Raw genomic sequence first — 15,186 nt, forward strand, 5'->3', positions numbered from 1 at the left:
ATTCATTTCTGGAGAGAAGCCAGTATTTGAACCGTGAGGTTATCCCTTAGTAAATCCAGGGAGGGTATTTAATATTTTGGATTTTCTACAACTTTTTTTCCTGAGAAAGGAGAAGAATGGACAAGCTCTTCACGTGGGAGATTTAGGGTCCAGTGGGCATTTGACTTTGTGGATTTGAACACCATCATAGGCAGTTAGAATTACTTCAAAGTCAGAACATCAGAGAACCACCAGTCGTTTTATCTCACACCACTGGGAGTGACCTGAAGGCCTCTGTAGGGCCATACAAAAACCACAGAATTGGGTGTCAGAACACCTACCTCCAACACGAAAAATAAACATGGCACCAGAGAGCCTATTACACATGGAAAATAAGGCGACCTGGCTTTGAGGCTTGTTTCAAGAATCACATGAAATGAGGATGCATTTCTGGCTTTCCTGAGGTCTCTCAAGTTATCTTAGAAGGACAACTGCTTTATCTCTGTGTTTTTGCTGTTCTGCTTTCATTTCATGGCAACGTTCTGTCTCTTTGTCTGGAGAGTCTGGAAACTTCTGACCTGTTTCACCATCTTCCCTAAATGCACCCAGGATGTAATTTCTAGACCTTAAATGTACTTTGTAGACCTTAAAAAGCTTTAATCACAGGAATTATATCAATTAAGCCCAGCTCTCCTATGTCTAATCCATGTGACCTTGGGCTAAGTCACTTATCATGAAGCGCTGAACTAGTTGGTCTCTTTCAGGGGGTAAATGTAGAATCCTGTGATAAATTAACTAATCATAGACTGGGTCTGGTAAAATGATTTAGCAATATTTCCATTCTGATGCCAAACACATTTCTCCTTTATTTTTGAAAATAGTGGCAATTACCACCTTGATTTATAAAAATCTTCCATATGTTTGAAAAATATTTTCCTATCAATCACTAGTGTATTTCTTCTGAACAGAGACTTAGTGTCTAAAACTTTTTCTGGGCCTTTAAAACATGGTATTTTTTAAAATGGATAGAACCAGGAAGCAACCCATTTCCACAACTAAATGGAACCTCAACCTTTTGCCAAGGAAATTCTTTTACCTCTAGGGAAAATAATGATTTCCTTGGCAAAAGTTTGGCATTCCATTTACTCTTAAAAAAAATACAACCCATTTCTGAAGTGAATGGGAAGTATTCACAGAGAGGAACATGCAGGGTCAGGCCCGAGGGAAATAACTTTCCAACTAAATAATAAAATGATGCCTTCAGAGTTTTAAAAAAGGAGTTTTTTTTTTAAATACAAAATGTGTGTATATACAGTAACACCTCATTTGTTCAGAGGTCACTTATCTGGCAACCTCAACCATTTGGAACCCATCCAAGAACAGGAAACATGGGTACAACACAAAAGCCTCTGAGTTGTCACCAGAAATGGTATAAAGGCCAAGTCCTAAAGTCCATGCCTTTTACTCAAAGAAGAGCCTTGTTCCTCTCACTCAGCTCCTACTTTCCCTTACTTTACACATGATTCTAATGGGCTGGGTTATGTGTTTTCCTAGCCTGGGTGAATTAGAATCAGGAAATTAGGAGGAGGCAAGAGTCTGACACAGGGAAAAATGGTAGCTGATATCCTCACATCAAGGAATAAGGCAGAAACGTTATAAAATGAACAAATAAGAACTCAAACTAAACATGGAGTCTCAGGTCATATAGTACAGGGGCAAACATCTGCTCCTTCCTCGATAGGCTCATTATTACCTCCAGGATCAAATATAACATGCTCTGTTTGACTTTTAATGACCTTTCCAGCCCTGCCTCTTCCTACTTTCCCACTTCCCAATCTCCTTAAACCTTACTTGCCTCCATGTACCCTCCAAACCTGTGACACTAGTCTTCCTTGCACAGATGATGCTCCATCTCTTGAACTCATGCCTTTTCACTGACTGTTGCCCATGCACGGGACCTTTCCCCTCATTATCTCTACCTCCTGGTTTCTTTTAAGATGCAGCTTAAATCTCACCTTCTGTAAGAAGTCTTTTCCTGATGACTTCTCCTCTTCTCCCCTCCTCTCCTAGTGCTCTATATGTCTTGTATACATGTAGTTATTTGCATGTTCTCTCCCTCATTATCCCCAGTGCTTAACATAGAACTTGATATACAGTAGGCCCTTAATAAATGCTTGTTGACTTGACCTGATCTGAAAACCTATTCAAAGCATCACTATAGCATATGACAATCATTGACAAACATGTTGAATCTCAGTCTTTGGTTTTGTCTAAAGAAGTGTAATCCAAAACTTTTCTATCATAAATGGCCCAGATAAGAAGCAATTGTGGTGCTTAGTGAGAAAAGGTCTATTTGTCAGGGGAAAAATATTTATTGTTATGTAGAATCACTCCTTTCCTGACAATGACAGGAAGACATCACTGTAATTCTCCTGCATATTTATAGGAATATAAAAAAAAAATAACGGTGAGTGATAGAGACATGCATGGCAGGCGTGAACAGGCTGCAGAATATCACCACTGGCACTGATCTGCACATGGCACAGCTCTATTGACCTTCTCTGGAATTATTTCCTTTTGTACGTCAGCATTGAATTCCTGAGATTTTCTCCTCTCCCTGCATGGACTTCCCACATAGAATTTTAGCACAGGAGGTCCTACCTATCCCTTCTCTAACTTCTTCGAAATCTACACTCCCTAAAACGAAGGTACATGTTGGATTATGACTAAATTTCATCTGCTTTGTCAAAAATTATAAAATGGAGTCAACTTTTCATTCCAAGGTTCCCATCACGTCCACCCCAATCAACCAATTCTTAATATTTGTTCATAAAAAGTGGTTCCAGAGTAGAAGGTATTTCTCACTGCTTCTTCTACCCTTTCTTCATCAAGAAAAGTCAAGAAATAAGTCATTGCATTCCTTTTTTGAGAGAGAGAGTTCCAGAGTATGCCAGGAGAACTAAAGATACCCAACACTGCTAATGGGGGATGACTCACTATTCCATGGTTGTGATCTGTTTCCTGAAATCCTCATCTATATCCTCCCTCTGCCCAGGTAGTCTGTTGTACTTTGCAGTGCCAAACCAGCTTCTGTTTCTCCCTCCATTGCTCCTCCTCCAAATGCTTGCCACCATGCTTGCACCCATTATTTGCTTTCTGGGTGTCCTCATTTTAGTAATCTTTGTAAATATACAGTGCTATCTCACCATTACCTTTAGTGATCCTGTTCCTTTGTTTGCAATATCCCTTTCCAAAGATTCATTCCTATTATATATTTTATCCCACTAAGTCTCAGTAGGTCTCTATTCTTTACTGAATGGGGGAAAAAGTCTTTGGAAAATCATTAACGTGAATGAGTCGAGCTATTTCAATTGGTATTAACGGAACCACAGTGAAAGTGCTAGTCACCATTGAGGACTAACCCTGACGTCCACAAGAAAGAAAGAATAAGCATTGGTTGAGTGACCAACTGTTGAAAGAGGAACTTCCAGGTCATTGCAGGACAATGTAAGGATAGAAAAGACCCTGGAAAACTTTTATTAATTTATTAATGTGTTCATTTACCCTGAACAAAACCACCTATGACTCCTGCCATGTGATGTATTCTCCTTTAACTGTTTCATACTCTTTGTGCCAGGGTTTCTCCATAATGTAACTTCTCTCTGGGAGTGAGTTAGTGGAAAAGATGATCCATGTATTAAATAGTTTTTATCTTAGCCCACAGAAGGAAGGTCATTAGCACTTTAAAAAAAATTGCTTTTTAGACTTCTTAAAATACCTCTTTGAGAGAGTAAGACTGAGTTGCTGGACTTTCTGCTATGCAAATGTTCATAATAATAGCATAGAAGTATATTGGATGCAAGGCTGATCTTAGAGTCAAGAGGAGTTGGGTTTACATCATGCCTCTGACATATATTAGCTGCATAACCCTGGACAGGTAAACAAAACCTTCAGCAGCTCTTCAGCATATTAGTGACAGATAATGGTTGATCTGCATTCGTGAGGTGAGTTTCTACATTGGATGTTTATCACATTTATGAAATTCCAGGTTCAGACTTTTCTACCATTCCCAAATAAAATTTGTAAAAGTTATAGAATTCCAAGTATAGAAGGCAGATGAAATGAACACTGTAGTCTTTTGTTCTCTTAGAGACATAAGCTCTTAGCTTTGTGTCCAACTCTCCATTTACTAATGATGGCAGGTGTTCACCCAGTCACTACTCAAGGAGCCAGAGAGTAATCTCCTGCAGTGCCCTATTCTATCATGGCCCAGTTCTTATTTGTTAAGCTCTTTCCCTCATATTCAAAGGAAATTTCTGTCTTTTGCATCTTCCCCCAATGGGCCTTAGTCTGGTTACATATTTGATTCCTTCTGTACAAGCTTCTAACCATGGAATTTCCTAGCTCTACCAGCCTCTCTATTGAAATGGCTCATCTTTATTATCAGAATTAAAGTGTGTTTCTAAGCCTCCAGGACAGAGCATCTTGAAGGTCAAGACCAGAATGCCATGAAGACCCCTTTGCACTGATCCCATGTTTCGTTCTGTCTTTGAAATATTAACCCCCTGGTTTTACATTTGACTCTAAGAGCACAGAAGTAATACGATGAGATTTTTTTGTGAGTTGGGACCAGCTTGTGGAGAAAATGGTTTGATTTTGGTACAAGGCAAGTATGGATTTCCTAACAGAAACAATGGAACTTAAACTACAATTAAAGGGTCACGGTAACTGCACCTTCCTGGGTCACTAATGACCAGGCTCCATGTCTGGCCATTCAATTCAATGCCTACCTGTAATTGCCTGGACTGTGAACATCGGTTTTGATGGAATTGACAGCATATTCTGGCCTGTATGTCCCACACCATACCTAGGAACACGAATAGAAGGAACATGGCATAAAAAACAGGATTCCTTCAGAAGATTCTGGCATATTTATTTAGGTCTTAAGTGGTAGATTGTCACATAGGCAGATAGATGAAGAGACCTTCCCAGGGTTCCTGAAGCAAGTGTCATTGAGGAACTTACAGGGGAACAGAGGGATGTGTCACTATGTAGCTTCAACCCCATGGGACCAGCAGCTTCCTGCTTTGAAGGGTGGCCAAGTTAGATATTGCCACACTGAATGAAGACTGGCTCAGTCATTAAGAAATCACCATTCCAAAGATTTTCTTCCATGCCCATCAAGCATTTGTGCACAATACCTGAGCAAAGTTCAAGAAGAACAGCTGTTTGTGGTTGAGGGTAAGTCCAGGAAGTAACTTCTCTTTCCCGTTCTTTTTCACAAAATTCTGATAGGCCTGTGCAGTGAAAGGACGTAGAAATGGTATGTTTTCAAGTCTTACCAACAGCAACAGTGGTAACAGTACAAATTTATGTAGGGTTTTAAATTTGAGAATGTATTTTATATGCAGGGTAGCCCCAAAATCTTAGCGAGAGTTTAAATTGTTAAAGCTTAAATGTGCCTCAAGTCTTAATACATAACTTCACTGATTTATTTTTTGAAAAGATTGGGTTTCCCTATACTGCTCAGGCTGGAAATGGAGGGCCATGATTACACCATGAAGTTTCTGACCTGGGCTGATTCCACCTTCCTTAGACCACCTGGCGGTCCCCTGCTCCTAGGGGCTCTCTGTTTGATGCCAAACAGTGCAGACATCTGATTGGCATGGCCCACTGCAGCCAGACCCTTCTGGGTCAAGCAATCTGCCAGCCTCAGTCTCTTGTTAGCTAGGATTATAGGTGTGTGCCAACAGACCAGCTGGTACTTGCAGTTTTGATAGAAATCCCTTGACACTAATATTCCTCTAAGGATATTAGGAGGTTTCAAGTTAAGGAACATCACACTCTCCAAAGAATTAGAATTCATGAGCATATAGATTTAAAGCCAGCCAGACCTTAGAGGATTTCCAGTCTCTTGCCTCATTTTACAGATGACAAAACTGAAGCCTCTGAGAGGTCAAGGTTGAACAGCTGGTTGGGGATGCACAAAGGACAAGAGAGAGGTGCGGGATAGACAAGAGCAGCAGTTTGACCCTCATCACAAAAGAGGCATTGTGTAGGAGAAGAGGGGCAACATGTCATCAGAGAGATGGAGAAACAGAAAAAAATAAATGGATTGTTGAGAGCAATGGACAGAGAACTTGTGTATGCCTGACAATGGCATGGGTGGGCCTGGGGTTGGGAAGGCCTGAGTTCAAATCTGACCTTAGACACTGTGTGTCCCTGGGAGAGTCATTTAACTTCAGTCTATCTCAAATTCTCATCTGTAAAGTGGGGGTAATAATAGCACTTACCTTCCAAGATTATCAAGAGAATAAAATGATTTATTTGTAAAGCACTTTCTTTCAAGCCTTTAAGCAATATTATTATCACTATTGCTATTAGTTCTGTTATGAAGAAAACTGGGAGATTCCTAGAACATTAGGGGGATGCCCTGTGGGAGATTTGTATAGAATATGTATAGTTCTATAAAACAGTCAAGAAGTCACTAGCATTAAGAGATGCTGGGGAAGGCTTCCTGGAGAAGGTGGGAGTTTAGTTGGGACTTAAAGGAAGCTAGAAAGGTCTGTAATGAGAGTAAAGGAGGGAGAGTGTTCCAGACTTGGAAGAAGGGAAGACTCGGAGGCAAGGGATGGAGGGTCTTCTTCATGGAGCAGCCAGGAGGTCTGTGTCACTGGAACAAAGATTTCATGTGGGAGAATAAGGTGTGAGCAGACTAGAAAGGTAGGAGGAGACCTGGTGATGAGGGGCTTTGAATGCCAAGTAGAGTAACTTGTATTGGATTTTGGAGGTGATAAGGAGACATTGGAGTTTACTGAATGGGGGTGTATGTGGGTGGCTTATATGTTCTATACACTGCAGCTGCACACAATGTCTTCTCCTATGTAATAGAGGGCAGAGACCTTTTGAGTCTTCTTTCCTCTCATCCCCGGTGTCTAACACTGTACCTAGTACATAGGGATGGGGACAGGGCCTGATATTTCATTGGTACAAGGAACTCCTACCAATGCATGTTCTCACCTTCTCTACAGTAAAGTCTTAGAGAGCTGCCTAGAGCAGGAAAGGTTAAGTGAACTGTTCAGTCACACAGTCAGAATGTTTCAGAGGGGAACCTTGTACTTTGGAGCCAGAGCTCCAAAGCTAATTGTCTATTTGTTTCCCCCAGGCTGCTCCACACAGGCCTCACACAAAGCAAGCACTTCAAAAGCTATTTGACTGATTGAATTTAGGAGGGCATGGATAGAAGTTGTATAGGATGAAAAGGCAGACATGGGTGAGTTCCAAGTTACAAAGTGTTACTGGAGGAATTATGTGCATTGTTCAGTGGCATTAAGAGGAAGGGACCTGTGATCTGATCCTAAGTTCTTAGGAAGAATTTCTTGACACGTATGTTTAAAAAGACTTTGGAATGTGTTATCAAGGACTACAGCATTTCCTTCCCAGGATATTTTAAAGTAAAGGATTGACAACAATATTTCTGAGATGGTTTGTTAGTATACAAAGGGGTGCATATCATCATCAGTGTCATTAACAGTAACAAACAATATACATTTGCTAATTATCAATTACATGTAGGTCTGTGTAGCAGGGGGTAACAATACAGAGGCATAAGACCTGAATCCTGTCCTCAAATGGCTTAAAGTCTAGTTTGTAATGGGCCTGTGCTTTCATTGATAAAGGAAATTTCAAGAGTAGAACAGTTCCTTCTCTCCTCCTCTTCCTACCTACTACTACTACTACTACTACTACTACTACTACTACTACTACTACTACTGCTACCACCACCACCACTACCACCTGGTATCCTATAATGCTTTAAGATTTGCAGAGCACTATTTATAAATACTTTCTTGTTTGATCATTTCAAATACCCTGGGATGCAAGTGCTATGATTATGTCAATTTTACAGATGGGGAAACTGCAACAAACAAAGGTTAAACTCACTTGTTCAGTCAGGGTCACAGAGCTGGTTAGTGTATGAGACTAGATTTGACCTCAGGTCTTCCTAAGTTCAGCACCACCACTCTATCCACTGAGTCACCTACCTGACTCTAACAGACTTAGAATGTTTTGTTAGAGGTTGTCTGAGATAACCCAGCCAGGTCTAGTCTCAAAAACCGACTCTTTCTCTGTTTCTATTTCTCTGTCTCTTCCTTCCTGTTCCCTTTCTCTCTTCATTTTTTTTTTTTTTGGAAAATCACTCATTTATCAAGAATAAATATGTAAAAATAGACAAACATCGAACAGATCTAGCAGGTCTAGTCTTAGTAAGTATATAAATCAAATAAGAAATGAAACCAAAAACAAATTGCTTTTTAAGAAGAGTTGATTAGAAGTCATTGTATTAAAATGCATTCTTATAAGTTTGAATTTTGAAGGTAATTACTCATATAAATAAATGAATTTTCACTTGAAGAAAAGTTTTTTAAAATGAAAAAAAGTCAACATTTTTCTCTGTTCCCTGAATTTTGTTCTGAATTCTGAACCCACAAAGAAAATGCAAGCTGCTCACCCTGTACGCTTGCCCAATACCTCCGTTGTCAGCAATGTTTTCACCCAGAGTGTTGAGTCCGTTGAGCTGTCAAAAAGCACACACACCCTGAAATGTATTAAGTTTCACCACAAAGAAAGGCAGAAAAATATCCAGAGCTTTAACAAGTGAGAAGAACTTAGCACGAAGGTGCTGATGACATACATGTTGGCCACCTGCTAAGTCCCACGAAAAGTTTCCATATTGGTATATCATACATTGAGACTGTTCTTTGAAATTTTTGGCAGATTCTTGAGTCCACCAATCAATGAGATCCCCATCTTTGTTGAAGTTTCTACCTGGAGGGAGGGAAAGACAGTGATTACAACAGTAATTTACAAGAAGTTAGCTTCTCATGTCAAAGTCTAAAAAGATGATTGAGAAAACACAAAATCAAATAGAATAGACTTTTTTTTCTCTACACAGAAATGACAAAATATTACATTTTGTGAATCTTTTTCAGAGATGCGTCTCTGTCCTGGGTCATAGGTTTCTCATCTTGGATGCCTGACATCTAAACTTCTGCCCCTGACTAAGGCTGCTTCTGGGTGCTCCCTGGCCCACACCAGCCTCCACTGGACTTCTACTTTGATAATGACCAAGTACAAGTCTAACTATGTCTGTCCCCACTTAAGATTCTTCACTGTCCTCTTCCTCCTTCTAGGATCAAGCACTGGTTGGCACTGGGAATCCTTTCCATTTGGGCTCCATCCTATCTTTGCTCACTGATACCATCATACACCACTTATAAAACTCTCTGTTCTGGTCAAACCCATTGGCATCATTGTTCTCTGTACATGACATTTCAGGTCTAACCTCTTTGCCTTTGTCCTTTTTATGAGGAATGCTCCCTTCTCTCTGTCTCCTCTAGTGCCTCAGCTGCCGTGTCCTATAGATGGCCTTTCCAGCCCCCTTTCCCCTTCCCCACCTCAGTTATTACCATTCTTTGACTTTGGGAATTATTTTTGTCTGTGCTCAAGTTGTTTTTCCCCAGTGGAACATAAGGTCCCAAAGGGCAGGGACGCTTTTATTTTTGCCTTTGTAGCCCTAGCACCTCCGATGGTTACTGGCACATAGTAGGGCCTTAATATATGCATGTTTCACTGAACTTAAATCTTCACTGATAGAAGCAACTGGGCTTGGTTTAACTGAACAGATTTTTTAAAGTGAATCAAGATCTCTTGGCTTGAAACCCCAAGATTCTGAAAGATCCAATTGTCCATTCTTGCTCCATTATAACCAAAACATTCTGAGGGAGCCAAAGAGATTGATGTCTGAATTTTAACCCATGAATGCTGAGTTTTTTATTCATCTCAAGTATTGCCTCCTGTCCTGATTGCAGGCTCAAACAAATTTTTCCTCTTCCTCATTCTCACAGGACTTGTTCTCTTTTGCATTTTGACCCTTTGCTTTCTGTCTCACTAGCTCTGAGTATCAGTCTTGTTTGCCTAATTAGGCTGTAAATTCTTGAATGATGCTTCTTCCACATAACTCACCATAGACCCTAGAACTACTCCAAGCATGTGATAAACCTACAATAAATATTGCTGAAATCATTCCCCCTTCTCTCTTTCTTCTCGTTGCACCCTTTCCATGTGAGTACTGGCTCCTTACTGGTCCTGTCTCATTGCTTTGGTTATCATCTCCACGCTTAGGCTAATTCCCAAATTCATGTCTCCTGCTCAGACCCCTCAGCTGAGTTCCAAGGTCACATTTCTGGCTGCCTCAAGGGCATCCCTAAACCCTCTTGGGCCTCAGTTTCCTTAAAATGAGTTTTACTCTGAGGACTCTTCCAGGTCTAAATACAAAAAACCAACCTCTCAACTGAATCTGACAGTATCCAACTTCCTGACGATGTCGTCATGGATTACACATTCTATTGCATTGCATTCCATCCCATGCTGTCCCATCCCATTTAATAGCCATTGTGAAGGTTCAGGGGAGAAAAAGACAAAAAGAAAACCACATTCCCTGCCCTCAAGGAGCTCACATTCTACCTGGGCACCTTGTCAGACTGTCAGGGCTCTAAATACTTAACAGAAGACTGTGCATTTTCTCTTAGAGAAAACAAGGAAGCATTAGAGTTTACTGAGCATGGGAGTGACAAGATCAGGCCTGTGCTTTAGGGATATCACCTTAGCAGTTGTGCAGAACCAAGACTGGAGGGGATAGGAATGGAGGCCAATTTAGAGGCTATCACAGCAGTCTAGGCAGGAGTCAGTGGGGTCCCTTTGTAAACCAAGAGAAGGGGAAAGATGCCAGTGTGTGTGTGTGTGTGTGTGTGTGTGTGTGTGTGTGTGTGTGTGTGTGTGTGTGTGTGTGTGTGTGTGTGTGTGTGTATGTGTGTGTGTGTGTGTGTGTCTGTGTGTCTGTGTCTGTGTCTGTGTCTGTGTCTGTGTGTATGTGTGTAGACCTGGCAAGTCTTGCAAAACAAATTTCTATGTGAAGTGAAGGAGAGGAAAGAGAAAGACACCCCCTTATGCTGCCAATTTTCATAGAATGTATGTAGTGGTAGGGAAAAGTGAACAGAAGACCTAGGCGCTCACCATTGTCATCAAAGCCGTGGGTGATTTCATGTCCTATGACCATGCCGATGCCACCATAATTCAAGGAGCTGGGCTGGTTTGCGCTGAAGAATGGAGGCTGCAGGATGCCGGCTGGGAACACTACAAAGACAGAAGGCAGGAGTTCAAATCTTGCTTTGTTCCCTGAACCACAGGCCTGAAGGCAGACTTTGCCTGCTAGGCAATTTTTCTACAAGGACAGAAGCCAACAAGATGGGACAGTGCTCCCTTAGGAGTCAGAAGACTTGGCTTTGAATTCCAACTCCTCCATTTGCTATTGGTGTTACCTTGGACAAAGTTCTTGCCCTCTCTGAACATCAATTGCTTTGTCTATAAAATAATGGTCTAACTGACTTCTGGGGTCCCTTTCAGCTGGAGAATCTGAGACTCCATGGCTGTAATCTACCATCCTTTTGGGGAGTATTTACTGGCCCATGTGACTGCCAACAAGTCACAGTTGCTGTTGCCCCTCTATCCAGGAATGTGAGAATCAGTCAAAGCCACTCTTATCCCCAATACTACCTTTTGCTCTATTGGCATCTTTTTAGTAAAACACATTTGAATGCACCATTGCCCCATATGCATTAGGAGGACAAGCAATCCAAATCTGCTGTGTCTGGTCCCTATAATGAGAGCTCAGCTCTGAGGTCAGTCTTGGTCCTGAGCAGAAAAGCTAACAGGAGCTTGATACTGGCAGCTTGCAGTAAGCCTATTTCATTCTGACCTGGGTTCCCCATGGCCCTTATGACCAGCTTTCCTCCCTGGGCTGCAAGTATATTTCTTTACATCCCTGTTTTTAATGACTGGCTTCCTATCTTGTATTTATAATGCTGATTGTGAAAACCAGAAGACCTAGGTTCAGATCTCATCTCATACATACTGGCTGTTTGACCCTAGCCAAGTCACCTATACTCTTCCTTTCTTGTTCTAGGCAACATCCCAAGGTCATGGCATGTGAAGCAGGGGCAGATCTGCATTGCTGGAGAATATCCCCCATCTGGAGCTTCCCTACAAAGAAGCTCAGGTTCAGTTGCTATTCCCCTACTGATCTATAGGATGTCTAACCTGAGAGATTCCAAGCTTCTTGAGGGCAGGAATCCTCATGCCCAGCACAATGCCTGGCAAACTTATGGGCACTTACTTCATCAAAGTTTGCTGGTGGATTTATTTCCTGTATCCCTCTCTCCTAGGAGCTGAATTTCCTTGTTTCAGTCCGGTATATCAATCAATAAAAATTCATTAAGTGCCTACTTAAGTGCCTCATGCCAGGCATTATGCTAAGTGCTGGGGATACAAAAAGAGGCCATTCAACAAATTTTAGTAATTTTCCCAGTAGAGAGCTCTCACTTAAGCCCTGAGGGAGATGAGAAGTTTGAACAAGACCCAGTGTCTGGCCTCATCAAATTTCTATCTGTTAGGATCATATCACACTGACTTTTTTTTATCTGTGATTTTATTGGTGTAAGAAGCTTCAAGTAAAAAATTTCTTTTGACACTGTAGCTCCATTAAGGCATGTGGACATTAACTGACTTGCCCAGAGTCACACAGTCAGAGTCTTATAGCAGAGGCACTGTCTTTACGATTCTAAGGCCTGCTCTCTATCCACTAGACACCAGGCTGTGTCTCGACACACATAATAAACAAGTAGAATCCAAAATTAATACCTGACAAATACCTATAAAAGAGAGACAAGTGAAGTACTATGTGAGTTTGAAAGGGGAGGTTGGGAGAAAGGTCATTACTGACTGATTTGGGGATCACTGAAGGTTTCCTGGAGACAGCATTGGAGTTCACTTTTCAGGATGGATATCAATTCAAAAGAGGGGCGGGGGAAAATATTACAAACATGGTGAGCAGCATGAGCAATGGTATGTGCTGGACAGCCTCATTTGGATGGAGCATAGTGTGGAGGGGAACAGAAGAGGCCAGACAGAGTATGGAGTTCCAGGCACATACTGCCAGAGGATTTTTGTCTTTCCTTTATTCCTCTCCTGCTTGCCTGATATCTGTCACTGATCAGGTCAACATCTTGATTTTAGACTCAGTTTAGACTTTGGCTAAAGGTACAACATGTTCCATCTAGAGGACTTTTTCTCTTGAGGTGATCAGATTTTGCCTCTACTTTTTGGATGATGCCCTCGTGTGACCATGGAGAAGAGACTCCCAATCTTTGCCTGATCTTGTGAACTTGCCTGGCTGTCATTCATTCTGCCTGTCTCACTAGCACCTGACACCTAGGTGTAATAGCATCATCTTATGTCTGGCGCTATATTTGCATTCCTTTATTCATGTGATAAAACTAGCACCGAGCCTGGTCATTGGAGATTTGGGGAATGCAGGTCAATAATAAATACTGAATATTTGCCATATGCAAAACAGTTAGTCTTTGGGTTTAGTCTTATTGGGGGGAGGAAGACAGGGGCTATCAGAGTCCAATGGAGCAGGGGAATTTAATCTTTCTTGAGTCATGAACCTCTTTGGCAGTCTGGCAAATTCTAAGGGTCCCTTATCAGAATGACCTTTAGACGCATAAAATAAAATGCCTGGAAAAACAATTCTATTCAAATAGTTATCAAAATATAAAAAAAAACCCAACTGAGTTCGTGAATCACGGGTTAAGAACCTCTGTGATTAGAGTTATATAACTTTACAATGATTTTGAAGAAATAAGACTAAAAATCACATGGTAAGCAGAAATTATAACTGATATACAGAAGTGATATGCACGCAAAGGTCAGGTTGTAAAGTCAAACTTGATAAGAGAATCTAAATGATACATGATAGAAGTCTATTTGCAGGCCAGCATTAAAAACAGCTTATGTTTATTTAGCAATTCTCAGAAAAGTCCTTTGAGGTTGAGAGTGTAAGTTCTGTTCATTTTTACAGACGGTGAGACTGAGCTTCAGAGACAAATGACAGCTCATTTCATAGCAAGCTAAAATCGTCTAAGTGTTTTACATTCATTATCTCAGATCAATGAAATTACGATTGGGCTTTGGTAGAGAGCAATATTCACTGATTCTCAGAACAACGCTGTGAGGCACATGCCTTTTCCATTTCACAGATGAGAAAACCGAGACTCAGAGATTGTTAAAGGGACTTGTCCAAAGACTGTCTGATACTGCATTTGAACTTAGACCTTATGGACTGTAACCCTAGCACTCTCTCTAGCAAAAGAGACCCGAGACCCACCTAAGATTTGGTTGTTGTTCAGTTGTTTCAGTCTGCTTTTTCATGACCCCATTTTAGGTTTTCTTGGCCAAAAAAACTGGAGTGGTTTGTCATTTCCTTCTCCAGCTCATTTTACAGATGTGGAAATGAGTAAATGGCCAAGGGTCATGCAGCTAGTATGTGCCTGAGGTCAGATTTGAATGCAGGTCTTCTAGATTCTAAAACCAACAGTCTATCCACTGTACCACCTAGCTGCCCCTTCTATGTCTAAATGGCAGAATATGGCTCCAATGTCATATTTTATTACAACTGCAATGTTAATTTCATCATTTCCTTGACATCTTTTCAGCGACCTTGCTGCCCTGACCAGAAACCAGGTATTTTTAATCCTTTCAATTCAAGAAATCCTGGCCTGGGGTCCCTGGGCCTTTGTTGGTGAGTACCACACATGTGTCCCCCTACATTAGGCTTCTCTAGTCATCCTTCACTTGACTTCCCAGTCATTGTTCCCCTCTACTCCTTCCCCTTCACGCACTTTCCAGTTCTGGTGCCTTAACCAAGTCAACTAGAAAGAGCATTTATTTTTCTTCTCCTTTATGGTTTCATTGACCATCCCTGTAACTTTCCAGACCAAAGTGCCCCTCCATGACTACCACTCCTTTACATATATTGTCTTCCCCCTATATTAATATAAGTGACTCAATGATAAAGACTGTCTTTGCTTTTGCATTTGTTTCCCCAATGCTTAACACTCTGGCAGGCTTAATAAGTGACTTTTCATCCATCCATCCATCCATCCATCCATCCATCCATCCATCCATCTACTTATTACTCTTATTGTCATTTACATGATTATCTTAACTTTTTTCTCTCCCCTTAAATAATGCCAGTGATGTAACCTTGGCCCTGTTTTGAGGTACTTAAGCCTTAATAAACTGATC

General features: G+C 41.1%; 1 protein-coding gene and 1 long non-coding RNA gene across 5 annotated transcripts in view; one reads left to right on the forward strand and one right to left on the reverse strand.

Moving 5' to 3' along the window:
- LOC140510223 (uncharacterized) overlaps positions 1-15,186 on the forward strand; it is a 31,586-nt gene that overhangs the window by 9,296 nt on the left and 7,104 nt on the right. The window contains exon 3 of the long non-coding RNA XR_011969154.1: positions 14,595-14,680. This is a non-coding gene — a long non-coding RNA (uncharacterized lncRNA). The remainder of the gene's footprint in view (positions 1-14,594; positions 14,681-15,186) is intronic.
- The window catches only part of MME (membrane metalloendopeptidase), a 130,232-nt gene that overhangs the window by 3,400 nt on the left and 111,646 nt on the right, over positions 1-15,186 (reverse strand). For all 4 annotated transcript variants that reach the window (XM_072618674.1, XM_072618675.1, XM_072618676.1 and 1 more), the window contains 5 exons: positions 11,056-11,175; positions 8,675-8,808; positions 8,492-8,557; positions 5,181-5,276; positions 4,770-4,846 (listed from right to left, as the gene is read on the reverse strand). In XM_072618674.1, the coding sequence (XP_072474775.1) occupies positions 4,770-4,846; positions 5,181-5,276; positions 8,492-8,557; positions 8,675-8,808; positions 11,056-11,175 (493 nt within the window). The remainder of the gene's footprint in view (positions 1-4,769; positions 4,847-5,180; positions 5,277-8,491; positions 8,558-8,674; positions 8,809-11,055; positions 11,176-15,186) is intronic.

Source organism: Notamacropus eugenii, chromosome 6 (assembly GCF_028372415.1).
Source record: "Notamacropus eugenii isolate mMacEug1 chromosome 6, mMacEug1.pri_v2, whole genome shotgun sequence".
Lineage (NCBI taxonomy): Eukaryota > Metazoa > Chordata > Mammalia > Diprotodontia > Macropodidae > Notamacropus > Notamacropus eugenii.